The 27984-nt window shown below is 39.7% G+C and overlaps 1 protein-coding gene across 3 annotated transcripts; it reads right to left on the bottom strand.

Annotated features, from left to right (window-relative positions):
• Positions 1 to 5: 5 nt before the first annotated feature.
• LOC149413999 (uncharacterized) lies at positions 6 to 27984 on the bottom strand. Of its 3 annotated transcripts, none has more exons than XM_089643746.1 (7): positions 27901 to 27984; positions 27322 to 27439; positions 17146 to 17394; positions 15588 to 17050; positions 10970 to 11467; positions 7937 to 8112; positions 6 to 605 (listed from the first exon to the last, which is right to left on the bottom strand). In XM_089643746.1, exons 4-7 carry the CDS (start codon positions 16989 to 16991, stop codon positions 314 to 316), a joined length of 2370 nt encoding a protein of 789 aa, XP_089499872.1. In that variant the 5' UTR covers positions 16992 to 17050; positions 17146 to 17394; positions 27322 to 27439; positions 27901 to 27984; the 3' UTR covers positions 6 to 313. The 3 variants fall into 3 exon arrangements, with proteins under 3 accessions (XP_089499872.1, XP_089499870.1, XP_089499871.1); XM_089643744.1 differs by having other exon boundaries at positions 17151 to 17394; XM_089643745.1 differs by lacking the exon at positions 27901 to 27984 and having other exon boundaries at positions 17151 to 17394; positions 27322 to 27823.

The raw sequence follows: 27984 nt of genomic DNA, 5'->3' as shown, positions 1-27984 counted from the left end.
TGGGCAATGCTGGACCTATTCTGACTATACTGGAGTTATCCTAGGCCATGCTGGACCTGTCCTAGGCTACAATGGGCCTGTCCTGAGCCATGCTAGGACTGCCCTAGGCTATACTGGGCCTATCCTAGGCCATGCTGGATCGGTCCTAGGCCATTCTGGGTATGTCCTAGGCCATGCTGGACCTGTCCTAGGCTACAATGGGCCTGTCCTGAGCCATGCTAGGACTGCCCTAGGCCATGCTGGACCTGTCCTAGGCTATACTGGGCCTATCCTAGGCCACGCTGGATCTGTCCTAGGCCACGCTGGATCTGTCCTAGGCTATACTGGGCCTGTCCCTGACGGTGGCGCCCCCACCGCGCTTGTAGCTCTCGCCCTGCATGAGATGCTTGAGGGTGTGGGTGCGCGCGTGCGTGTGTAGCGCATCCTTGCGGTTGAAGCTCCGGCCGCAGTAGGTACACAGGAATGGCCGCTCGCCCGAGTGCGTGCGCGCATGCGTGGCCAACTGGCTCTTCTGCGTGAAGCGCTTGTCACACTGTGCGCACGCGTGCGGCTTCAGACCTGTGTGAATCAGGGCATGGCGCTCCAGCGATATCTTCTTGGTGAATCTGCAGACAAAAACATTAACAATATATGTACTGATCTCATGTTCAGTTCTTGCCGCCAAGGTAACAACTCACACAAATTTTGCTCCGCAATCAAAAATCCATATTTCGGTTTCGGTACAAGATTTTAAAGTTCTCTAAGCACCACCAGGTGTATTTTTTCACGGGCTATCCGCCTGTGTTTTCATCTTTCCTGTCACAGTGTTCTTTTCATTGTTTTTCAGTGTTTTTTGTGTTTTGTTATTGTTGATTTTTACAATCACCCAAAGTGGTGGTTTTCTTACCACATCCCCTGTACCCACTATCGGTACAGGGTGTAAAGGTTGCTTACGCATCGTGTTGTAAAAAATCTGTGAATTTGACACTAATTTGTGCAATTTATAGCTATTTTAAAAAATCAGCCTGCGGTGTTCCTCATCGATATACTTTTTACTAGTGATTACTTCAGTGAACTATAAAGCCACATACTGTGCTCGACGCAGAATTTTTTTCTACGTCGAGTGGTCTTTTTACTTTTTGTGTACGTTTTATACTTTCAAAGTTATAAGTGTTTAAAGTACGGCCACGTGTTAATTTATTCTAGAACAATCCACACAAAATTTTTGAATAAGATTATAAAGCGGTCTAGAGGACCGACCTAAAACTTTGAGATTTTCTGACTTTCATAATTTATTTTTGAAATTTTGTACGTGTAAGGTTTTTCAAACTTTAGTAACATATCCATTTTTTTCATAAATTTAAATATTTAATCCTCAATCAGAGGAGGACTAATAAAGAGTCGGCATTAGCCGTATTTCTTTATTTTTATTTTGATACTAAGAGGAGGACTACTAAATTTTAAAATTTTTAGACAAAATTCTTCTAAGTGTTAGTGAAATATTTTCGACCCCTAAAATTAACTTTTTGGACCATCTGAGGGCACTTTGACAAAAAAATTCCCCATTTTTTTCCCCATTTTTGGGGATTTTTTTTTTTTTTTGAAATTTGGGGTAAATTTTCATTTACCCCACTTTTTGGTTTGAGCTGTTTTCCGGCTCAGTTTCGCCAGGGGATTCGCATGGTGCCATCTAAAAATTTCTAGGACCTCCGCGAGACCGAGTAAGGCGTATTTTTTCTCTAATTTTATTTTTAAACAACACATATTTGATCACATTCTTGTCTGGAGGTTTCTGCCATGTCAGAAACAGAGGACTCTGATGGGGGCACCCGCAGAAGGGGTCCGTCGGTAGAATTCGCCATTTTACAAAGCGAAAATGAGCTGCTTCGACAAGCGTTAAGCGAGCATGAGGAGCTCTCACCCAGGTCAGCGGCTCTTCTCAAGTCTTTGTCTGTGAGAAAACCTGAGCCACCTCGCAAAAGCGCCTCGCCATTCACGAGCATCCACAGCACGCGACAAAGTGAGACCTCCAACAAAGGCCCAGTAGAGGTTAGTACAGTTTCCGTTCAACCACCAGTCAGCGCCATGGAACACTCCTCTGCTGCACCTGAAATTGCCGCTGCGGCCAACAACCCTGTTGCGTCCACATCTAATGCCACACGCTCCCCCAACCAGGAGAACAGGAAGAGGCAAAGAGAAAATGACTCATTGATTTTTGACCCAACAGGTTCGTCTACCCACGATATCCTTACCCTTATCTGGTCGCACATGGACTCTGTTACCGTCACCATGAATAGTGGTAAAAATAAAATGAACAAGGACGACAGAACGGTTATCAGCCATGCCATGGACGAAATCAAAAAACTGATCTCAAACCTAGCGGTGACACACGCAAGTGCGGTGGCTAGAGCAACCACCCTAGCTGACATTTTGGAGCCGCAAAAAGAATTATCCTCCAAGGTGGACCAGCTTATCAAAAAATCGAACTTCCCCACACAGGTAAGTAAATCTTACGCGTCTGCAGCCGCCAACATCACAGGCCCCCAGTCGAAGAAAATTTTTGTCGACGGTGTCCCGAGGCCGATCCCTACCTCACAACCCACTATCCTTTTCTACCCCACTGTTCCTGAGGGGAAGACATCTGAGGAAACTCAGAAAAAACTAACCGAGCTCCTCAATCCTAATAAGGATGGCTTTAGGGTTGTTAGAACTAAAAAGATCAATGGTGGAGGAGTAGCATTGGAGACCAGCACTTCTGATGGCATCTCGAACATCAAAAAGGTCGAGGCCAAATTGATGGAGCAGTGACTGAAAATCATCAGCCCACAGGGTCGTCTCCCGAAGATCGTGTTATACGATGTGCCCAAAGGTGAAGCCTCTGCAGATGCAGCCGTCTTTGAGGAGATTTACGCAAACAACATTGAGGGTAAGTGTATTCTTTCCAAGGATGACTTCACAAGGACTATGCGACGCGTCGCCCTGTTTGGCAAACGTGATGGACCTGGAATGAATATGATCGTCACCTGTCATCCTGAAGCGAGGAAGGTCCTAATTGACAGTGGCCTCTGCTTTTTAGGGTGGAATGCCTGCCGTGTACGCGACTACCTTGGAGCGACGAGGTGTTTTAAGTGCCACCAGTATGGGCACATAAGCAAAGCCTGCACACAACCAGCCCAGGTATGCCGTCACTGTTCAATCAGTGGACACGACATGGACACCTGTCCAAACAAGTCCAACACCCCTATTTGTGCTACTTGCAAAAGATTTAACAAGCCATCGGACCACTCTACTGGTGATAGGATATGCCCAGCTTACAGAGCAGCCATTGAAGCTCAGGTGAAAATGACGGATTATGGATCGTAATCCGCCCCTCACCATAGGTCAGATCAACCTGCAGAGATCCAGGGCTGCCACAACCGAAATCCTGCGGGTCATGTCTGACCGCAACATTGACATTATGCTTGTTCAGGAGCAGTACACTTGGCAAGGTAGGACGCCTATAAGTTATCCAGGTGAGATGCTTGCAGTGGGTAGTAATCCAATGGCGGGTGTTCTGGTGAACGTTTCGTCCATCAGCCCCCTCCTTTTGGTGGGTCTATCCAACGAGTATCAAACCTGTGTTGTGGTTAATTCTGGTAGGCATGAGATCGTCCTCATCTCAGTCTATTTTAAATATGGTAATCACGTTGGACCACACATATTAAGTTTGACACGCGCTCTAAACGCACTTAAAGGACGTAACATAGTTATTGGAGGAGACTTTAACGCTCGCTCGTCTGTGTGGTTTGATCATATTGAAGATAGGACGGAACGCACAGACGCCGTCATTGACCTCATTGCGGCGCAAGGTCTTAGTTTACTTAATGAACCCAACAATTGCTACACTTTCTCAAACTTCTCAGGCGAGAGTAACATCGATCTAACTCTCTACTCTGGATCCGTTACTGGCTTAATATCTAAGTGGCATGTACATGAATCCGCGATTAACTCTGATCACAGGCTAATTACATTCGAGGTGGGTGTTATTAAGAATGAAGCTCCTAGATCCTCCTGGAACTTTAGAACCTGTAAGGCGAATTGGGATAACTTCGGGGAAACGTTACGCGATACCTTAAGGGGATTCCATGACGTAGCGTGTTGTGATCCGGATAATTTGGGGAATTTCTTTAACGCAGCAGTGGTATCGGCTGCAGAGTCATCTCTGGGAAGAACAAACCCAAAGAGGATTATAAGGACGCCGTGGTGGTCGAATGAGCTGACTTCGCTGAAGAGTGCTTTTAAGAAGGCAGCCAGAACTCTTGGCCGTGCAAGAAAGGACGGCTGGATGCCCGACCAGTTGAATGCGGCTGAGTTAAACCTTAGACGCACGCGCAGCGCCTTCAAAACAGCTGTCATCACAGCGAAACGAGCTACCTGGCATAATTGGGTACAAGAAGTGGGTAACGCCGACCCGTGGACTCTCCACAGCGCCATTGATAAAACCGGTAAAGGGTCTGAACGGCATTTAACAAGCATTATCTCCAACAATGATGGAGGGGACGCCGAGAGTGTTGATGTTGCTTCCACCCTCCGAACGCTTCTGAGCGAGCTAGTCCCAGTAGATTCAGTAGTTGGGGAAAACGACCACCACAAAAGGATCAGAGATCTTTCACGGCTTCCACCTAGCCTCGCTCAGGAGGACGTAATGGTAATAACTATAGCGGAAGTGGACGAGATAATTAAGGGCTTTGGTGAAAAGAAGGCACCAGGCTTTGACAGACTGAATGGAATAATTGTGAAGAAAGTGTGGCACTACGCAAAGGATGAGATGTTTCAGGTATTTCAAACGTGTATGAGGAGGGGAGTTTTCCCCTCGGAATGGAAGAAGGGCGTGCTTCGGGTCATTCCCAAGGGAGGAGATAAGCCAAAAACAGACATCAAGGCCTACCGGCCTATCACTCTTCTTCCAGCTTTCAGCAAGATCCTGGAGAAACTTATCAGAAAGCGCCTGCGAACTACCCTGTCACCTGCATATGAGAGGCAATTTGGTTTTGTCCCTGGGATGTCCACCGAGCACGCCATTCAGAATGCGCTTGATTGGGTGAAGGTTTGTAATAAGAGGTATGTTATAGGAATCTTTTTAGATATCACTGGTGCCTTCGATCATGCGTGGTGGCCGATGATACTGTCTAAATTAAAAGCGCGTAATTGTCCTAAACCTCTTTTTAAAATTCTATCCGACTACCTATCCAATAGAACAATCGAAATATCGTATGGTGACGTAACCATCTCTAGGCATGTCGACATGGGATGTCCTCAGGGGTCGGTCCTTGGACCTGAACTCTGGAACATCCTGTTCGATGATTCCTCTAGGTTGCCCTTGCCTGAGGGATGTATCTCGGTAGACTACGCTGATGATAAGTTGTTTTTGGTCTCTGGGGACAGTAGGTATGAAATTGAGCGTAAGGCTGCTGAAGGTTTGAAACAAATTTTAGAATGGGGAAGGTTAAATAGGTTAAACTTCGCTCCCCATAAGACCGTAGGCTTGCTCATGAAGGGTTTCCTCAGTAGAAGAAGAAACCCCTCGATCAAAATGGGCAACTCTAGCATCAAGTTTGCGGAAGACACCAAGTACCTAGGCGTTACTTTGGACCGCTCATCATCTTTCCTGGCACACGTGAAAAATGTGTCCAGCAAGGCCCAGACTCTTTTTATGAAATTGAGGCGAATCTCAACTGCAGAGTGGGGATTACGTTCTCCGGCTCTGCGTGTTCTGTACAGAGGTGTATACATATCACAGGTGGCTTATGCCGCATCTGTTTGGGAGCACCGTCTGGATAACGTCCTGATCCACTCTGCACTTAAGAGGGGTCAGCGAGTTCCCTTGCTGGCACTTTCGGGTGCATACCGTACAGTGGCCTCGGACGCGTTGCCTGTTCTGGCGGGCATTTTGCCCATTGATTTAGAGATAAGAGAAATACAAACTAAAAAGAAGCTGACCAGAGGAAGACCAGCCAACCACCTAGGGGTTGAACTAACCCCCGGTGATGCTGTGTCTCTCCAAAGCCTTCTTCGAGCGATGCGAGAAAGGACACTGAGCGAATGGCAAATGCGTTGGGATAGTTCGAGAAAGGGAAGATGGACTCACTCCTTCTTCCCATCAGTTAAAGTCAGAATGAAAGGGGCACACATTAGGTTGGATCACCACACAACCCAGATTCTAACCGGACATGGTGAATTTAGAGGGAGGCTACATAGTCTTACCTTGTCCCCACACCCCACCTGTGCGTGTGGTGACTCCAACCAAACCACCGAGCACATTCTGTGGCATTGCGAGATACTGAAGGACGCTAGAGAGGAAATGCTTAATGGTTTGAATGTTTCAACGAGACCGATCTTGAACGTAGATCTCGTATCGGATCAGAGGAATTTTGGATGTCTGAAGAAGTTCGTTAAGGTTTGGGTTGAAAGGTGGCCTGTGTTGAGAGTCGATGTTATTTAGAGTAAATTCAAATAATTTAGCTCGGCCGAGTGTACTGCTCCTGACTCCCCTGGTTTCTGATCTTTATACTCTTCTCTCACTCATACTATCGCCAATTTATATATCATGTTTATCTTTTTCTTTTTTTTTCTGATCAAATATTTATGTTTCACTGTTATATCTTACTCTATCTTATTTATGTATCGCTATATTATTCTATTACTCGTAATCCTTTTATTATTTTGTATCTTGTTGCTCATTCTTCTATGTTACATTGTCTCCTTTTCAGGTGGGAACTGAACTCCCCTTGTGTTTTGTCTTGTCCTAGCCCTTTTCTTGGGCGAGGCATAAAGACCCCAGTCCCTGCATAAAGCCCGAATTTTCCAGACCCCCGGATAAGACATTGTGTTAGATAATCGGCTTTCCCCCAATTGCGATGCTCTGGCTCGTCGTGACGTCCGCAGTGAACTACATAACCTTCCCCACCCCCCGTTGACGTGTGACGCTCTTCTTTTAGTTTATTTCTCTTCGGTTAGCTCACAACCCATCTGTTCTCCTAGGGTCTTCGAGCATAATCACGACTCGGCGTGGGGTGGGCGGTGATGGAAACTCATCTGTGGGCTGATCGGCGACCGGTCGCACGCCTTTGGGACTGCTGAGGACCTGATCACTCCTAATATATCTTCGTCTATATATATTTGTTTTGTGCTACTAACACGCATGTGCATGTCTAACACAACTAACTCGAGCATCCTCTGCATAGTGCTCGCTAACACAATATGCAGGGACATTTAAAGGTCTAGAGTCTTTTATTGATAATTCGAATACTTTAATATAAAAAATTAGCTTCTTGCGAGAGTCCCGAAGGGGTGACAATAAGTCACCTATACCGGGATGGGACAGTGGTGGGTGCCTTTAAATGATCTCATTAAAACAACAAGCAGAGATTTTTTTTACATTAACAGGCTCCAAGTAAAATAATTGTTCATAGGGTCTATTACATCTTTGGAGATGGTCTTTTTGAGGAGAGGAGAGGCTGTACAGCCAAGTTGTAGAGGAGAGAAAACACAGAGGCCAGCAAATCATTCTACTGCAGAGCTGTTGATCTAAAGAACGAGTTCTAGAAACTACCCGTTCTCATGTGACACATGTACAAATATTGGGCTCGCGTTTGGCTTATTTCCCGACTATGCACCGGTGCCGAAGGGAGCAACGACGCTACTTCCACGGAGCATCATACATCACAATACCGGTAGAACCAGAACAACATTTCCACCTAGACAGAAGATACGGGAATCACTGAAACGGACTGACTGTTTCTGCACAGAGTCAAAGTTATTTTTTCAGGTATTTTGAGGGTCTATATCAGCACAGGTGGCTGCCAATTTCAACAGTGGGGCGCACTTGTGATTTGTACAGGTTCAGCAGTAGTGCAGTATCTGCTGGCCCTGTATAGTACGCACAGCTCCTGACTTACGGCTTGTAGTATGTACTTACTTCTTGAGGCAGGTGGGCAGCTGGCAGGCGAAAGGGCGTTCACCAAGGTGGATGCGGTAGTGTGTGACGAGGGAGTGCCTCTCGGTGAAGCGGCTTGTACAGATGTCGCACTGGAAAGGCTTCTCGCCTGTGTGGGTCTTGACGTGGGAGAGATACTTGCTGGGAGCTGCGAACATCTACACACAAATAACGGATGGGACACTTTAACGCTAGGAGCAATTTGGATTTTCCGGGTACCATGTATTGGATAACCAACACCTCTTCCATTGGTCACCCCAAGTGGTTCGCTACCTTTAGTAATTGTGCCCGAGTTCATCGGGTGAGATGTGTTCAGGATGCGCCATTCCACCAGCTGCGTGGCGTGCCAGATCGGGAGAGGCTGGTTTGGGGGGACCCTTTAACCTCTCCCGTCGCCTTGTGCCGCAGTGGGAGGAATATATTCATATGTCCGTCACTTCTGAACACACTGATCTCTATCTATATGAGTAAAGTTTTGAGGTTATGAATTTTAATGTACCTGGCTGGGTACATTTTTAAGGCGGAAATAATATTATTGTATTGTATCTCTTCCTCGGGTACCCTCCATTTCTTCTACCGTTCACTTCCACGGCATAAATTCTCCTTTCACCCCTTTCTTCTACCGTTTACTTCCATGGCATACATTCTCCTTACACCCCTTTCTTCTGCCGTTCACTTCCACGGCATACATTCTCCTTAAATTTTTTAAATTTTTTTTTTTTTTTTAATTTTTTTAAAAAAGAAAGACAAACATTCCCGGGTTACGAATAACCTGACAATATTTGAAAATCTCCTACTACCACCACAGTAAGCTGAAAATGTTGCTTGTGTTGTGATGGAGGACTTAGCCAGCCGAGGAATTGAACACACTACGCCTGGGTGGGACCCAAACGCGATGTCAACTCGGCCACCGACCGGTCATTACACCCCTTTCTTCTGCCGTTCACTTCCATGGCATACATTCTCCTTACACCCCTTTCTTCTGCCGTTCACTTCCATGGCACACATTCTCTTTACACCCCTTTCTTCTGCCGTTCACTTCCATGGCACACATTCTCTTTACACCCCTTTCTTCTGCCGTTCACTTCCATGGCACACATTCTCCTTACACCCCTTTCTTCTGCCGTTCACTTCCATGGCACACATTCTCCTTACATCCCTTTCTTCTGCCGTTCACTTCCATGGCACACATTCTCCTTACACCCCTTTCTTCTGCCGTTTACTTCCATGGTACACATTCTCCTTACTCCCCATTCTTTTACTGTTTAATTCCATGGCACACATTCTCCTTACACCCCTTTCTTCTACCGTTTACTTCCATGGTACACATTCTCCTTACTCCCCATTCTTTTACTGTTTAATTCCATGGCACACATTCTCCTTACACCCCTTTCTTCTACCGTTTACTTCCATGGTACACATTCTCCTTACACCCCTTTCTTCTACCGTTTACTTCCATGGTACACATTCTCCTTACTCCCCATTCTTTTACTGTTTAATTCCATGGTACACATTCTCCTTACTCCCCATTCTTTTACTGTTTGATTCCATGGCACACATTCTCCTTACACCCCTTTCTTCTACCGTTTACTTCCATGGTACACATTCTCCTTACACCCCTTTCTTCTACCGTTTACTTCCATGGTACACATTCTCCTTACACCCCTTTCTTCTACCGTTTACTTCCATGGTACACATTCTCCTTACACCCCTTTCTTCTACCGTTTACTTCCATGGTACACATTCTCCTTACACCCCTTTCTTCTACCGTTTACTTCCATGGTACACATTCTCCTTACACCCCTTTCTTCTACCGTTTACTTCCATGGTACACATTCTCCTTACACCCCTTTCTTCTACCGTTTACTTCCATGGTACACATTCTCCTTACACCCCTTTCTTCTACCGTTTACTTCATTGGTACACATTCTCCTTACACCCCTTTCTTCTACCGTTTACTTCCATGGCACACATTCTCCTTACACCCCTTTCTTCTGCCGTTCACTTCCACGGCACACATTCTCCTTACACCCCTTTCTTCTGCCGTTCACTTCCACGGCACACATTCTCCTTACACCCCTTTCTTCTGCCGTTCACTTCCACGGCACACATTCTCCTTACACCCCTTTCTTCTGCCGTTCACTTCCACGGCACACATTCTCCTTACACCCCTTTCTTCTGCCGTTCACTTCCACGGCACACATTCTCCTTACACCCCTTTCTTCTGCCGTTCACTTCCACGGCACACATTCTCCTTACACCCCTTTCTTCTGCCGTTCACTTCCACGGCACACATTCTCCTTACACCCCTTTCTTCTGCCGTTCACTTCCACGGCACACATTCTCCTTACACCCCTTTCACCTGCCGTTCACTTCGACGGCACACATTCTCCTTACACCCCTTTCTTCTGCCGTTCACTTCCACGGCACACATTCTCCTTACACCCCTTTCTTCTGCCGTTCACTTCCACGGCACACATTCTCCTTACACCCCTTTCTTCTGCCGTTCACTTCCACGGCACACATTCTCCTTACACCCCTTTCTTCTGCCGTTCACTTCCACGGCACACATTCTCCTTACACCCCTTTCTTCTGCCGTTCACTTCCACGGCACACATTCTCCTTACACCCCTTTCTTTGTTCATCTCTTAAGCCTCACTTTACCACGCTTGTTGCAATGTATTTGAATTCTTTTGTCCTAATGCTGTAATTGTAAGAGTTCATTGGTTTTAAACCACAATTTTGTGTATTTAAGTAAAATTAACTTGTTTTGTTTTTAATGAGATGAGTTAAATGGTTTTGTGTAAATTTGTCGAACGCTGTTACTATATGGACTTAGTGTATAGCTTTAAGTCCCTGTAATATTGCACCTCCCTATGCGATTAATCGATTAACAAAGAGAACAATACACAATTTTCATACATTTTAAGTCGAGTATGTTTCTAATGAGTATGTTTTTCGTGACAAATGTATTCCATTTAAGACTTATACTAAGATAATATATTGTTAAATTACCTTGGGACAAAATTCGCATCCAATCAACTTCTCTCCCGTGTGAAGTCTGAGATGCATCGATAGCCCGCTGTTTTTAGCGTAGCCCTTTCCGCACACGTAGCACGTGAACCTGTCTTTTTTCACATCGCTTTCCAAGACACCCTGTACCACATCATCTGCTTCTCTCTTTACCAACTCAAAATCTTTAGTCAATTCCAAGTCTTTTGGTGTAACTTCAACTTTTTGAATTGTCATTTCGGCAATAGGTATTGTTTCAGAATCTTTGGACGGTTTCTGTGCCGGTTCTGCATCTGACGAAGTTTCAGAGTCGCTGGAGTCGCCTTCTTCAGAGCTGGCCGATGAAGAGGAAGTAGATGAAGGACTGGAGGGTGCGGCCGGCACGTAATCTTCGCAGTCCCGAGCGTCAGAATCTATCTCAACACTGAATCTGGACTTGTCTATGGAAGAGAATATATCGATTTCCATGTCTTGGATGATTGGTGCGCATTCTATCAACTCCTGCAAAGAAATCAAAATTACTATTAGATCGAGGGAGATGGAGAGGATGAAGGTTGGGTTGTTCACTGGCTATTCAGATCTGGTCTGGTGGTAGGCGGTATGGGCATGTAGAGAGAATTAACGAAGAAAGGAGTGTAAGGAGAATAAATGACACGAAGACATGGCACGACCAAGTGAACCAAATACTTAAATCAGGCCATGTCAAGAATCAGAGTACCAGAAGGTTATGTATGAGACGATGAATGAAGCAAGGAGAAACCCGTGCGGAGAAACGGCGTGACAGTTAGTTGGTCACCAAACACTAAGACAGGTACTTGTTATCCCACCTTCCTCTTCCCCATCTCCTTCCCCTCCACACTACCTTCAGCCTCACAACGTACCCCAATTGGAGATGCCATAGTCCCATTAGCTCCAAACGGTTGGGACTCTCGTTATGAGACATGTATGAATGTGAATAAAGCAAACGATCTGTGCCGAAGGAGAGTTTTTTGGAGATTCGTCCTCTCTGCCTACCCCTGCAGAGAAATGGAGTGACAGTTTGTTGGTTAGCTAACAGATACATAATTATTTGATTCCTTTTCACCGTCGCGAACCCCGGGATAGCCGCGACACACAAACACAGTTTGATTGTGTGTATTGGTGCGTATTCCAAATATCACTGAGAATCAGCCTTTTGCCTATTTATTTTATTTTTTTAAAGTAACCCCACACAGGATTACATCATTTTTGGAGATGCTGTGTGGAGGGTCTTTGGATGAGGGGAAGAAGTGAACATGGGTAACATTGAAGAGACCAGGAAATACAGAGGCCGGCAAATGGTTCCAAAGCCAAGCTGTTTCGTTAGAACAGGCCGTACAAATTACCTCTCCTCATATTATAACCTAGGTTGGGCCGGAATTTATAATAATGATTGGATTATTTATATAGCGCCGTTTTCGTGAGAAAATCACCTCAAGGGCGCTTAACTATTATGCATTGATCACTTAGACTTAATTACTTTTGGTTTATAACTAAGTTTCATAGATAGAGAGAGACTTATAACTAAGATTAATGTCGAGTGATTTACAACTAAGACATTTAACTAATGACTTAAGCTATACATATTTTTATGACCAAGTGGGCATTTACACAATACCGCTATAATACGACTTACAACTACGGCTTTTTTATTTTTTTTTTTTTATTTATTCACATTTAAACCCGCTAAACTACTTGTGTAGTTTGTCAGCAGGGACATAGAGACAACATTTATACACTCATAAGATACAATTTGAACGGTACATAATTACATAAATTGGTTACATTGCAGAAAAGTTTAAATAGCCGCATAAAAGCCTTATATAATAAGCAAGTAAAAATAAATGTATGAACAAATTAGTATTATCAACATAAAACATAAAAGCCTTATAAAATAAGCAAGTAAAAATAAATGTATGAACAAATTAGTATTATCAACAAGTACATCAATAGTTTCATAAATAGAGGTAGGTAGTCAGGTATTACAAAATAATTGTTTTTCCATTTTCTAAGAATATGAATTCCATTTCAGGGGCATCAGTATAGATCATTATTATCCAATAACCATTTCCTTAGATTATATTTAACATTAGCAGTATACATGTTATTATTTTTAATTGTCATTGGTAATAAGTTAAACATTTTGGGTACTATATAGTTTAAAGTTCTTTCACCATATTTATTAGTACATTTCGGAACTACCAGTCCTTCATTTTGAGTGAATCTTGTGTTATGTTTATGGCAAACTCTTTCCCTATACAATGAATCAGACAATATAACATGTTGACTTACAATATTATAAAACAATAATCCTCTGACAGGTAAAATATTCAGACACTTGTATATTAATTTAATGTTACTTCTGTGTTGATTGTCATATTTATGGATTAACAATTTTATAATGGAGTTTTGTAATGTTTGTATATAGCTTATATTAGTTTTACAAGAATGTCCCCAAGAAGTAATTCCATAACGTATAGTGGATTCAGCCAGAGATAAGTAGATTAACTTTAAAGTACTTATAGGCACGAAATATTTTATTTTATAAATCCTACCCACAATAGCTCGTAGACGTTTACAAACATTAGCAATTTGTACATCCCATTTCATGTAGCAGTCAATAGTAACACCCAAATATACATAACTTTTGACAAAATCAATGGTTTCACATGAACAGGGCTGTGCAACATTTTTATGTATGCAGTCAAATGTGTGTGTATATAATGAAGGAATTACATTACATCTGGCGTGTGGAGATCTGATGTGCATAATTTTAGTTTTTTTGGCGTTTATAAAGAGGCCTGCATCATGCGACCATTTCAGTAGGGCAATAAAATCATGTTGCATAAGGTTCATTGCAGTAACCAGATCTTCGTGCGATATTACGAGCGCCGTATCGTCTGCATATACAAAATGTTTAACAAATGAAAACAATTTTCTCATAATTGAGACATAAATAATATAAAGGGTTGGCCCTAGAATTGACCCCTGTGCAACACCTGTTGAGATATATTTTCTTTTGCTAAATTTTTTAAGAATTTTTACTCTTATTTGTCGATCAGTTAGTAAATTTTTTAATAAAACTAGCAGCTTTCCTCTAATTCCTATTGCCTCCAGTGTTTCTAATAGTTTATTTGTATCAATGGTATCAAATGCCTTAGAGTTATCTATGAATAAAACCAAAACTTGTTTTTTTAGATTTAATTCATAATTTATGTGATTTGAAAATTCCTGAAGCAGCATTTCCGTACTTTTTTTCTTTTGAAATCCATATTGGTTGGGATCCAACAAAGAGAAAGATTCTAGATATTTATTAAGTTTTATGGAAATGTATTTTTCAAGTATTTTTTCTAGGGCTGGCAATATGCTTATTGGCCTATAATTTTGAATATCTGTATGTTTGCCCCCTTTGTAAATTGGCCTAGTGATGCTACTTTTTAGTTCATCTGGTATTACTGCTTGCGATAAAATTAAATTGATAAAGTGTGTTATAACAGGCCCTAAAATATTTACGAACAAGAGATTTACGACTAACATACATATTTAATTTATATTTACAAATACCGATTGTTATGATTTCTGCCCGTGGTGTCAGTTATAAAATATTTTAAAACCCCTGGACTGAGCAATGAAATAATACTGATGAATAAAAAATAAAAAAGGTCATCATTCTGGTTACGACAAGTTGAAAAGGTGAGTCTTTAGTTTTGCTCTGAACTCAGATGAGCTGTCGATCTTTCGCAAATATGAAGGGAGTTTGTTCCAAGCTGTTGGGCCTGCTACTGCAAAAGCTCGGTCTCCAAAATTGGTATTGTGATTGCGCATAGGTACTGAAAGTCTACCTATGGCTGTTGAAGATGCTGATCAAAGCGTTGCTTGCCTAACATTAACATCGTTTGGAATGCAGAGTTCCGACAAGTATGGTGGCACCATATCATGTACGGCTTTAAAAACCATCCAGCAGAGTTTGAATTGGATTCTCTCAGGGCACTTAAGCCAGTGAAGGTTCTGCAAATGTTGTGAGATGTGGGAATATTTGGAAACACCGGTTATCGGTCTTGCTGAGCATTGAAAACTGACTGAAGTCTGTCAGTGTATATTTTAGGGAGACTTGCGTATATGCCATTGCAATAGTCGAGTCGTGATACAACGTAGGAGTTTACCAACATCTTTGTGGCGTTTGATTTGACGCAGGTGAAAGAAACCTGCGCTTACTGTTTTGTTAATTTGGGATTTGAGTGAGAGATCTTCATCTAGATGAACACCTAGAAGTTTAATGCCATTTTTAGAGATGATGTTGCAGCCAGAAGTAATGAGAGGAGTTTTGTCTAACATTGACTGGCGCTTTTTTGTTGCTGTCCAGAGAAATTCTGTTTTGGATGGAGTTGGCGTTTTATCCTGACAATGCACCGGTGCCGAAGAACAAGGACAGCATTCCCGTCTGACGCCTCCGCTCTAAATCTAAATATTGCATCCGTTTGAATAGAGGCGAATCTATCAAACAGATCGCCCGTTTCTGCACAGAGTCGAGTGTTGTTGCTGCAGAAGCAAGATATTTTATTTCAATTAAGTAGAAAGCCCAAAATATTTCATTTAAACCTACCGGTTTGGGGTTATCTTTCTTCCCGGCGTTGACATCTTTCACTGCTCCAAATAATGGTCGCCCTCTCAAGTTACAGATCAGCGGCTTCAATCCTCCATTCGAATCCCTCTCCTCCAAACCTCTAACGATATCCCCAAAAGTATGAATCTTTCGATGAGCAACCAACGCATCTTTTCTCTGAAAGAATTTACCGCAAAAATCACAAAGAAACAGTTTCTCACCAGTGTGAGTTTTGGCATGCGCTTGCATCTGACTCTTTTGCGTAAAATTCTTCCCGCACTCGACACAACGAAACGGCTTCTTGCCGCTGTGAATCAAGATATGTCTATCGAGCGATACTTTCTTACTGAATTTCTTTGCGCAGATTTCGCAAGTGAATTGCTTCCCTTCGACGTGTAGCCGATAGTGCGTCGCGAGAGTATGCTTCTCAGTGTAGCGCTTGTCGCATATGTCACACTGGAATGGCTTGACGCCTGTGTGAATCTTAATGTGCGAGTTAAGCTTGCTTTGCACGGCGAATAACTTACCGCAGATCGGACAACTGTGTAATTTATCACCTGTGTGTATCTTAGTATGTGAAACCAAGCTAGATTTTCTATTAAAACTCTTTCCGCAATATTCACAGGGAAACAGATCTTTTCCAGTATGAATTTTTAAATGTGCTAAGTACCCAGCTTTCTGAATGAATCGCTTTTGACAATAAACGCACGTGTAAGGGAATTCTCCTTTATGAATGCGTTCGTGCTTTATCAAGGTGCTTTTGTCTGCGAAACTTTTGCTGCAGTAGTTACAAGGGAATGGTTTCTCTCCTGTGTGAACTTTCATATGCGAAACCAATTTGGATTGTATCGAGAACTTTCTATCGCAGCGCGGACAGTCTATGAGATCTTTTCCTGTGTGAGATCTTATATGTAGTTTTAATGCACTCTTTTGTCTGTAAGTTTTATCGCAGTATGTACACGGAAAATCTATTTGAGTTTCTTTTGTTATATACGAATGATTTTTACGCAATTTTTTTCCTTTTTTTCTATGTTTTCTTTCATTCTTTAAATCTAATTTGTTATTTTCTACAATTTGATCATTATCTTCACTTAACTCTCTTTTCTCAATGTTTAAATTGTCGTTCTTTAATTCGAGAGAGTTTTTTTTGGGCCTGCCTCTTTTCTTTTTTAACGGTTCGTCTAAAAAATCTGATATATAGTTCGATTCATTCTTTATTTGAATACTTTTGGTTTTTTTCAGTGCGGCAATACTGAGATCGTCTTCCTCGTCGGTGGTCAATATGTCACTAAGTAAACCCTTCACGTCGATGGCAACATCGTTAATATTTTCTATTTTAATATTTCGCACAAATATATTTCCCTCCGGAAACATATTGTTTTCTTCTTCTAGTATATTTGCCATTGCAAGGGTGTTGTTTATATAAAAAATAAACCTATTGATTGATTGTCTTGCTACACCATCTGTAAAAATAAAAATAATTAGATGCTGTACAAATGAAATCCCTGAGGTGTGCGTGTGGTAAAAGTTTTTATAATTTATAAAACAATCGTTGCACCTCACATTTTTTTTGTGACTCCTCACAAGTCAGTACAGTTTAAAGGCAGGGGAGACATGTCACCACCGGTTGGGCAGCGTTGTGTGGCGGGTTGAGGCAGGGGCTGTAGAAATGGATTACACGAAGGAGGAAAAACGGATGCCGGTAGCTCGTTCCACATACGAGCCGTCTTACACAAAAACGAGTCGAAGGAGCATCCCTTTCTCGATCCAGTATTTTTTCTCAAAATCGATCCAGTATTTTTCGAGTCTACAGGGTGCAAACAAAGAAACAGTCATTTTTATATATATAGATAAGCAAAGTGTAAATTAAAATGTTAATATTTACGTTTACATCAGAACGCATGAAGTGGAATTATTTTAAGTAAATAAATAGAACCTTCTATGGTCGTTAGAAAAATGTGGAGATTGACAAAGAATGCGCGGCTGATGTAAGCGTAATGAGTTAGATTAAGAAAGGGACACTTGGATGGTTTGGGCACATAGAATAAAGAAGAAAACAAGAAATACAAGGCGGGCGCGTTTCATCTTCCAAAAGTCCGGTCGATCGGGCGTCAAATTTCAAATACAGAACTGCGTTTCACCATCAATGTGAAATTCAAATGAGATGACAATACACGATGTCAGGCATGTTTAAGAGAGACAGATCGCGTGCTAACTGGGCCAGAACCACAAGGTATTAAGTCATTGGCGACATTGATTTCCAATAATATCTACATGGAAGACATTTCTGGTGTGTATTTATCAGAGATGTGCTTTATTTCAAATAAATCCATTTCAAATGGAAATGCAAAATGGGTATTTTCCATTTTAAATGCTTTTCTCAATGCATTTTCCATTTTAAATGCTTTTTCGCAACATTCTTCCTACTATCTCCACTCATCTTTTTTTTCATAAACCCCAAATATCAGTCGGTCCTCAACCTCGCTATGAGAGATAATTTACATTTGTCAAGTTGCTCCCTGGTAGGAGCCCTGGCAATTGAGTGATACCATCACAAAAAATACTGAACATGGGGCCATGGAGCTGTAATATTAACTGCTAAGTTTCTATGTTTTTACGTTGGCAACATTAGTCCCGCGCAAATTTTTTGTGGTTTCATAATCTGTAGTCGTGGTGTTTTTGGATTTACCATCATGTAATATGTTTGTTCTACATTGATATCCATTATTAAAATTTAATGACAAAATTGTTTAAAAATTCTATAATTATTTTAATTGTTTTACCTGAGAAACCACTTTGCATTTTCAATGCATTTTGAAAATGGGTATTTTGCATTTTGCATTTGAAATGCTTTTCTAAAAACCATTTTGCATTTTGCATTTTCAAATGGAAAAGTTTTGACCAATTTCCATTTTGCATTTCAAATGGTTTTGGGTACCCATTTTGCACATCTCTGCACCCAATTCACGAATTTGTGATACTGGTATTAATTTAATGTATATTCATGTAAGATATGTAAATATGTCGGTATACAAATTGATTCTGTTCAACGGCAAGATTGCTCTCACCACCGTAATGACCATTGGCAATTCGTTAGTTCTGCAGGCCGGGAGATAGAACAGTCTATGATGTCGGTGACGGAGATAACCATCGGGAACATATAATTGAATGCCTTCCGTGATAGCCGAGTTTTCAAATCATCCACGAATAAGTTTAAAGAAACGTGTAGCAATTAGAGATGGATCATGGCTCAATTTCTGAGATTCCTCTACCTGAGGGAGTATGGCTACTACCCGTGGGTCTATCCTATTGACTTCCTCTTGGGCACTCTCGGTATGAACCATGTACGGGTCAGAAGAGATTTATTTATTTGTTAAGACATACACAGTACAAATCGACGGCCGGCATAGTCCAGTGGTAACGCATTGGACTGCCATTCCGAAGGTCGCGGGTTCGAACCCGGCGTGCGCAAATAAATTTTATTTCATTAATTTGTGTTATTTCACAATTAATTAATTAAAAATAATATATAGTATATTTGCGGCACGTTCCAGAGTGGAAGATACTACCAGTATCGCCCTGGTGTAAGACCACCATTCAGAATTGAAACGTTGCTCCAAATGGCTTTAGCCGTGTTTAGTGACTAGATCTGAATAGCCAGGTACTTCCCCACCTTCCTCTTTCCCTTCCCCACTTACCCTCAGCCTCACAACATCCCCCAATTGGGGATGCCATAGTCTCACTGGCTCCAGACGGGAGCAGTTGGGACTCTTGTGAGGTATTCACCATAAAAAAAAAAATTATAAAAAAATAAATAAGATACAGTTAGATATTTTTAGTTATTACATAGTTGTAGTACCTATTACGTATGTCCATAAAATGTCATTACGTAATTTCGCCTGAGATTGTTATAAAAGGAAGGAAGTGTGTGGATAGATAATAATACATAAATGAATTGAAAACAAGAATTATAATAAGCTCACGAATTGTAATTGACTGTTAATACATAGAAGTTTTGAAAAATGATGTGAAATTATTTTTGAAATATGTCATGCTAAGAAATTTAATAAGTTAGTTTTGTATGTTAGAAAGGAATCATGAAATATGTCTAAATGTAGTAATTTTTCGTAATGGGTGTATGTTATGATTGCGCGAGTAATTACTGAGTTGTTTGCTGCATTGGTATTGTTGGCTTCAATATGAAATAGTGTAGTGTACCTGGTACGCCTCGTTGGAACATTTAAACCAATGACGGATAGCAATTCGGGACTATCTATTTTATTATTTAGCAGATTATGTAGAAACAACAGGTCTGACAATGTGCGTCTTTTTTGTAAAGTTAACATATTATTTGTAGTTTTGTTGTATTTCTTGAGTAAATGTTTCGAAAATTTATTCTGTATACTTTCTACTAAATCTATGTATACCTAATATTGAGGATTCCATATTGTGGAAGCATACTTCAGTGGACTTCTGAGATGTGCATATTGTATCACACTTCTTCAAATTGATTTGTTGATGGTTCGAAAATTTATTTATTCATTTATTTAACGCCCAGAGGGCTTTTACATGCAGGTGGTACAATTTTAATGACAGTTTTGAAACATGAGAAAGAAATATTAAAAATAACAAGAACATAAATTAAAAAATACAGCGATTTGACTGGCTTACAAAAATATAACTTCCATTTAGGAATAGTGTTTAAATAAATCTTTTACGTAATCCACAAAATTAGCAAAGTTAATATTAAATATATCGACATCACCTAAGTATTGGTTTCTTATAGTGTGAAACCGTTGTATTGGGGAGTTATGTGTGTTGCAGTGGAACAGTGTATTTTGTCGTGTTGTTATTGTAGGTATTTCGTAAGTTTATGAGTTGCAGAAGTTCGCAACAGTCGAATTTAGAGTTTAGAATCTTGAATAAATAAGTTAAGTCGTTTATTTTACGCCTGTATTCCAATGTGTGTATTTTTAGAGTATTTAATAAGAAATGATATTGTAAGTCTTCTAGTGGGATATTTAATTTAAAATTTATAAATCGTAGTAATTTTTTTTGTATTCGCTCAATGTTATTAATGTGGATTTTGTAAGAGGGAAACCAAACTACTGAGTTATATTCAATTACGCTTCTAACTAGAGATATGTATAACAGTTTAATGGCTTGTATGGAGTTAAAGTTTTTAGTTGTTCTTAATACGAAGCCTAGTGTTTTCAAATCCGACTATCATGAAGAGATTAGTCTCTATGTTCCCGATGGTTATCTTCGTCACCCACAGTATAGACTGTTTTATCTCCCGGCCTGCAGAGTTAACTTGCCAATGGTATTGCTGTTGAACAGAATCAATAGGCCACTTGCATCATATTTTTTAAAAAAAATTTCCGGTTAAGGAAAATATTCTAAGACATTCTGTATTATTATTATTTTTTTAATCGTATTTTTGAAACCCTGGGGATTTTTTGAAAATTTCAATCCGAAAAATCAGACCTTTTTTTATAAACCGGAAAGACGGGACATAATTTTATAGGTGAGAAAAAACAATGATTACATAGCCGAAAATCATTTTAAAAAAAAGAACGTTTTCCACACGAATGACACAGCAGAATAACGAGGCATACCAAAAATATTACATCTCATAAATATTTTTTTCCTTGATCCATCTTATTGATCCTAAATCATTATAATGTACAACGTCTATATTAATAAATCCAATGTAATATACTTGTACTTGTAAATTATAATAATAATAAGAATATTATAAAATTTGATTTTGATAAAATCAGCACCATAACCATTATACCTCTAAAACACGTACCGACATCTAAATTGTACGGGGTTCTCTTCACATCTGTCAAAAATTCAAACCAAATGAAAAGTTCGCAGAGAACAAACAATAAATCTAGTGAACGAATTCAAAAATTCGCCTGAAATCAAAGTGATGCCATATAAAAAAATTAAATCAGTGTGGAATTTTACAAAATTAATAGGAACATTTTCAGTAGACGGGACATTTTCATGTAGTGACGACACGAGCCCAAATAATGGATTTATTTATTTAAAAATAAAAATAAATGTACATTTCTACAAAATTTTACTAACATTTTCGTAATCTTAGTAAAAAGATCTATCCACACGATTTTTTCCAAGTCGTTATGAAATCCATGCAAGTGGCCTATTCAATGAAGGTGAAGCGGCCTTTAAAAGGCAAACTCTATTGCCCCTGGTATAGTTGATACTTATTAGTTGCTTATTACTATTTTACAAATGTACTTAAGCAACTAATTAAAATGTAAGTTTCACTAATGACCAGTAGTCTACTCTGGGGTTGAAAAAAATTTAAATAATTTCCTTAAAATTTCAATTGAACGACTATTCAATTTTGATATATAAATACAATTTTGGAATATTTGTACAGCGCCCTTGAGGTGATTTTGCACAAAAATGGCGCTATGCAAGCAAAATAAATACAAAACAAAACAAGAACAACACGTCAACTCACCAGAGATCAAATGGGAAAATAATTCACCGACTCCAGATATTTTCATATCAGAGGGTTCGGCTCGGTAGAACTTCTAACAGGGCCTATAAATCCTACTGATCCCTCAACATAAATATTTTAAAAATCTTTCGTTATCCTACATGTATTCAAAATGTCCGACTTTTGCATCTTTATATATAAATTTTTTGATAGATCTAATACGCCTAAATTTTGAATGAGAGAGCTAGGTATAATGCCAGTAGCCGAAATAACAAATGGTTATATTTTTATTATTATTATTATTAACGACGATTCAATTGAACGACGATTCAATGGAGTGACGATTCAATTGAACGACGATTCAATTGAGCGACGATTCAATTGAGCGACGATTCAATTGAGCGACGATTCAATTGAGCTACTGATCGACTTGAGCCGTTGTTCCGGTAAGACAAGAGATCCTGGATTCGATTCCTAGTTGTGACCGTTATCTGTATATTTTCTGTGTCTTGTTCTATTTCATTTATTTGTATTATCTTCTCCTTCAATGGTAAATATTTACCTAACAGCCTCACTCTTAGGCACAGAATTTTGTAAATTACACTTTGTTTCAACTTAGTTACTACAAGAAACACCTATTTAGTTCAGGGGAGATATTAAAAGATGCATAAAAGTTATATTTTTTATTCAAAGTTCAAAATTTCTCCTTTAAAACGATGTTGTGCGGCCATTTAGGATTTTTTTAGTATAGATTGACGTTTGTGAAAGTTTAGTTTTTCATTGAAGACAATATTAGCGTTTCTCAAATGAAAGTTAGTAAAAAAATCAGAAAAACATACGGTCGCATCTAGGATATGAACCCAGGATATTAGCCTTGCTGGGCACTCCTCTAAGAGCATAGTAAATAAAAAAATCTGTGCCCAAAAGTGCGAGGTTAGGTAAATATTTACCAAACGAAAAAATTAGTGTAGGTGAATGAAAGCCGGAGTCGGGGAGGTCTGGAAAGAATCAAATACTTTGATCGGATCGTGTCCAGAGTCAGCACAACAGAACACTATGTATGAGACGGTGTGTGATTGTAAATGAAGCGAAGAATGGGTGCCAAGTTGTGTGCGTAAACGTCGAAATGGACAGTTAGTTAAAGACGAATTCATAATAATCGAACAAAAACTATGGCACGTTCCAGTTCTAGAAAAGCATAGCCACAACGAACAAGTGTGAATGAATGAAATGGCTACAAATAACATCATTCACAACTAAATGGAATGGAACGCATTAGAAAGAGATAGCCATTCATAGAATATGTGTACGGGTGAAATAGCTATATTATTATGACTGCCCTCATTTCTGTATGCGGGCCTCGAGACACCAGTTGCGAGTCCGCGGCATGTAAGACGTTACATGTCATGCGCAGACTGCTCGCCACGGACATGCCCGTCCGTCAGTTGGCCGCTTTAAGCCCCTTTTCGCCTACTTCTCCATGAACAAACGAGCAAGCAGAGTACTAAAATACTACGTACTGTCACTAGTTTGTCTTCATACACTTATGTGTTTCTGCATTCGCCGTCTCACTTTATTATATTCGAATAATTGTATTTAAATAGTAATAAACTCCATCAGATTTGGTTTTTCTCGAAAACGATTTGTGCACATCTCAAAAGCACAGGAAGCCATTTTTTTTTCACGGAAAAGAGTCCAGAGCGACGTGTTTGTGGCAGCCGGTGACAACTTGTCTGACCGACGGACTTACGTAGGATATTAACGCGCGTTGAATCAGTAACCTGATGTTACATGGCTAACTTCTCGTTGTCAATTTAGATTCAGACTTTTCGTTTAAAAGTCAAATAAATAGGACTGTAAGCACCGGTTTTTTTCACCTAAGACAACTCAAGTCTGTCCGAAGAAACCTTCCTACAGAAACAACAAAACTACTTATCAACTCTTACGTAGTCTCACGTCTCGATTGCTGTAACGGCATTTATGCCAGCCTTCCAAAATATCAAATTGACAAACTTCAATCAGTGTTTAATGCAGCAGCACGGCTCATAACCATATATAACACCTTCGTAACCTTCACTGGCTCAAGTGCCCTGAAAGAATCCAGTACAAACTGTGCTGGATGGTGTTTAAATCCATCAATGAAATGGCCCCACCCTACATCTCTGAACTATGCGTCCCGGAAAACACTGGTCTGAGGCAGTCAACTCTTAGATCAGCAACATCATCAGCTGTAGGCAGACTGATGGAACCTAAGCGCAAGTCAAATACTATGTTTGGTGATCGCGCTTTCGGAGTATCTGGGCCGAAGGCTTGGAATAAACTCCCTCCATAACTAAGATCCATAACAAGTCCAACAGAATTCAGGTCTAAACTAAAAACTTACCTTTTTAAGCTGTCATTCCCTAAAATTAAATATACCATTCCGGAGAGAAAGACCAGTTATATTCAATTTTCCAATTATGTCCAAACTCCAACGGCTCGGAGGGCTTTGAAGCAGAGAATGGACGGTTATCTCGAGAGTATTTCCTCCTGGGGTAAAAATAATCTCGTCGAATTTAATGTTTCAAAGACCCAATCCTGTCTGATTACGTCTAAAAAGGATCCAAATGATAATCTAGTCTCCTTCAACGGAAGCAATCTTCCGAACAGGCCTTCCATTGATATGCTTGGTGTAACTATAAATGACCAGCTCAGGTACGGGGGCTCCATCGAAGCCAGAGTAAAGTTGGCCTCTCAGAAGCTGGGCGTACTGTACAGGGCCCGCAGATACTGCAGATAGTACACAACTGCTGACCCTGTACAAATCGCAAGTGCGCCCTACTGTCGAATTTGGCAGCCATCTCTGGTCCGGAGCCCCCATCTTTAGAGCACAGGCGTCAGGTAGGTATGCTGTCCTTGTTCTATCGGTATTACAATGGAAGATGCTCTGAGGAACTAGCGTCATCCCTTCGGCACCGGTGCGTAGTCGGGATACACGCCAAACGCGCGCCCAACATTTGTACACGGTTGACATTTGTCACATGAGAACGGGTCGCTTCTACGATTCGTTCTTAAGTTCAACAGCTCGGCTGTGGAACGAACTGCCGGCCTCTGTGTTTCCTCCCTCCTACAACATGGAACTCTTCAAGACCCATGTTCACTCCTTCCTCTCCACAAAAAGACCCTCCACACAGCATCCCCAAAGATGACATAGGCCCTGAGGGAAATTATTTTCTTCAGGGCCTCCTGTGTGGAGTTAATATAAAAAAAAAATTAAAAATCCTGTATCTAAATTTCACTAATAAACAATTATTAAAAACGGCGCTATACAAGTCATCCAATTATTATTATTATACAAAAACTTACAGGATGCTATTGAGAAAATACAAAATGACTTGAATAATGTAACGCTTTGGTTAAACCTAAACAAACTAAAACTGAATGCAATGAAAACAACATTTCAGATTTTGGACAGTCAAGGTGGAACCGATCGTGCAATACTAACCATTGATAATATAAATATAGAAAGGGTTGTCAGTAATAAATATTTGGGTGTAATATTAGATGATAAATTAAAATTTGACAAACACAGACAAAGTTGGCTTCTTAAAAAGGATGAGAAATAACTTGTATCTCAAGACATCGCACCTTATCGCATCACATTTAAATTATTTTTCTAGTGTTTTATTCTTATGTAACGAAGCCCAGAATAATAAACTACAGATTATACAAAATAGGGGAATGAGGATGATTCTGAAATGTAATATCTTTACTAGAGTTAAAATTATGTTACAAAACTTAAATATGATGACAACTAAACAACATATAATATTTAATACATTAACAATGATTTATAAGCTTCAAAATAACATGCTCCTAAAATATCTGCAAACAAATATTATGTAAAATGAATATGTTCACAATTATCCTACGAGGAGTTACCGAGACAGGCTTCCCAAAACAAAACTAATCTTTTCGTGTTTTATAAAGGGCAAAAGCTTTATAATAACCTACCAAGTGCCATAAACAAAGCCTCAAGTCTTGACGCTCTCCGTAAAACATGTGCTATATATATTTTAAAAAAATCTGAATTGTATACACTCACAAATATTATTGTTACCTTTAAAACTATTTCTTAAACCTGGGTAACTGTTTTTCTTTTGTTATAATGAATAGTTATTTTTCCCTGTAATTTTTATGATTCTATTTTGTATTTTATATTTTTTTATTACTAGATGTATGAAAAAATTTGCTTACATCAAAAACAAAAAAAGAACTAAAAAAAACTATCTTCTCTTTTAATTCATCTAAGATTTCAACATTCTGCAATTTTATTCATACAAGGACTGAAAAATGGTTCCAAACCGGTCACTAAATATATTGAAATTAAAAGAAGCGGTCTTTTTTTATCCTTATTCATAATTATTTTACAAGCAATAATTATTAGCCTGAAACACTCATCCACATTGAAAAATCTCCTGATAAAAGATACACGACGCCAACGGGACTCGAACCCGTGTCCTTTCGATTTCCGGTCGACAGCTCTGACCACTGAGCTATGGCGGCTTATCGCTTATCCGCGAAATAATTCAATATATACTAGTGTTTCATTCAGCAACTACTACTTGTTACATTTTTTCACCTGAAACAACCAACTTTATTTTATATGAGAAAGGCATTGTAAGTGCTAACTCTCTCACTAGATGGCGTCGAGACAAATTGTCTACATTTTTAGGTGAAATACTAGAACTTGTCAAATATTCATTTTTTTTTTTTTTTGGTAAACTAATGTTTAAGACAAGATTTTTTATGCATAGCACAAAGGGTAACAATTATTTTACAAGCAATAATTATTCGCCTGAAACACTGTCCACATTGAAAAAACCGCGAAAATGAAAAAGGCGAATAATTATTGCTTGTAAAATAATTGTTACCCTTTGTGCTATGCATAAAAAAATTGTCTTAAATATTAGTTTACCAAAAAAAATAATAATCCTTATTCTCGTTGCAAAACTTTCATCGCTAAACATTATCTAAACTAAAAGCTTACCTTCTCCTCTCATACCTTTAAATTAAATATATCTGCCTGAGGGTAGCATTTTTGTATTGCCTATGATACATCCTAATCACACTTTTCTTATTGTATTTACATTATTCGAAATCTGTCTCAAGCCGAGGAACGAATTCCATTTAGGATGATAAATTTTGATCAAATCCTTGTACTATTGTACCGTCGAACATATAAATAACATAAATACATATTATTAAAATACATACCGGAATTAATAATGGCATCTCCAATTATATCCTCTGCATGCAAACTGTATCTCAGTTTCTCTAATAAACAGTCAATCAAGTGAACTCCCAGATAAGTATGTTCCTTTATATTATCTGCCTGTACAAAATATAAATAATAATAATAAAATATGTACATTCTAATGCAGCACCACGTTCATTGGTCAAATGCATTGTACATATAGTTTAGTATTAGTGATCCACGAAACAGTGGATGCAATCTGTTAACTATACGTTGATAATAGTTTTACTGTCTATAGTTAATTATAAGAATGATCACTGTAGACATATACTAAATACTTGTACAGCGCCCTCGAGTTGATTTTGCACAAAAACGGCGCTATACAAATCATCCAAACATTACTATCGTGTATATTTGTTTTGACAGCAATTTGACATTTGACAGGTGTTTACATTATGGCGTACATTCGAGACAACAGAATACGAGAAGCACTTTAATATCGGCAACACAAAACACCTGACATATTTTATATGAAAACAGAGTAAGAACGCGTAAAATCTAATAATATTATCAGTTTAATAAATTAAAAATGTATTTACCTCTGTTTTACGTCACAAACTATTAAATATTGAGAGAATTTTATAGTAAAGCAAAAAGGAAGCGGCCGACAGTAGCTGGGCTGG

Source organism: Hesperophylax consimilis, chromosome 20, assembly GCF_061612785.1.
Source record: "Hesperophylax consimilis isolate HC1 chromosome 20, BYU_Hcon_1.0, whole genome shotgun sequence".
Lineage (NCBI taxonomy): Eukaryota > Metazoa > Arthropoda > Insecta > Trichoptera > Limnephilidae > Hesperophylax > Hesperophylax consimilis.
This window is presented reverse-complemented; position numbering and strand designations above follow the sequence as displayed.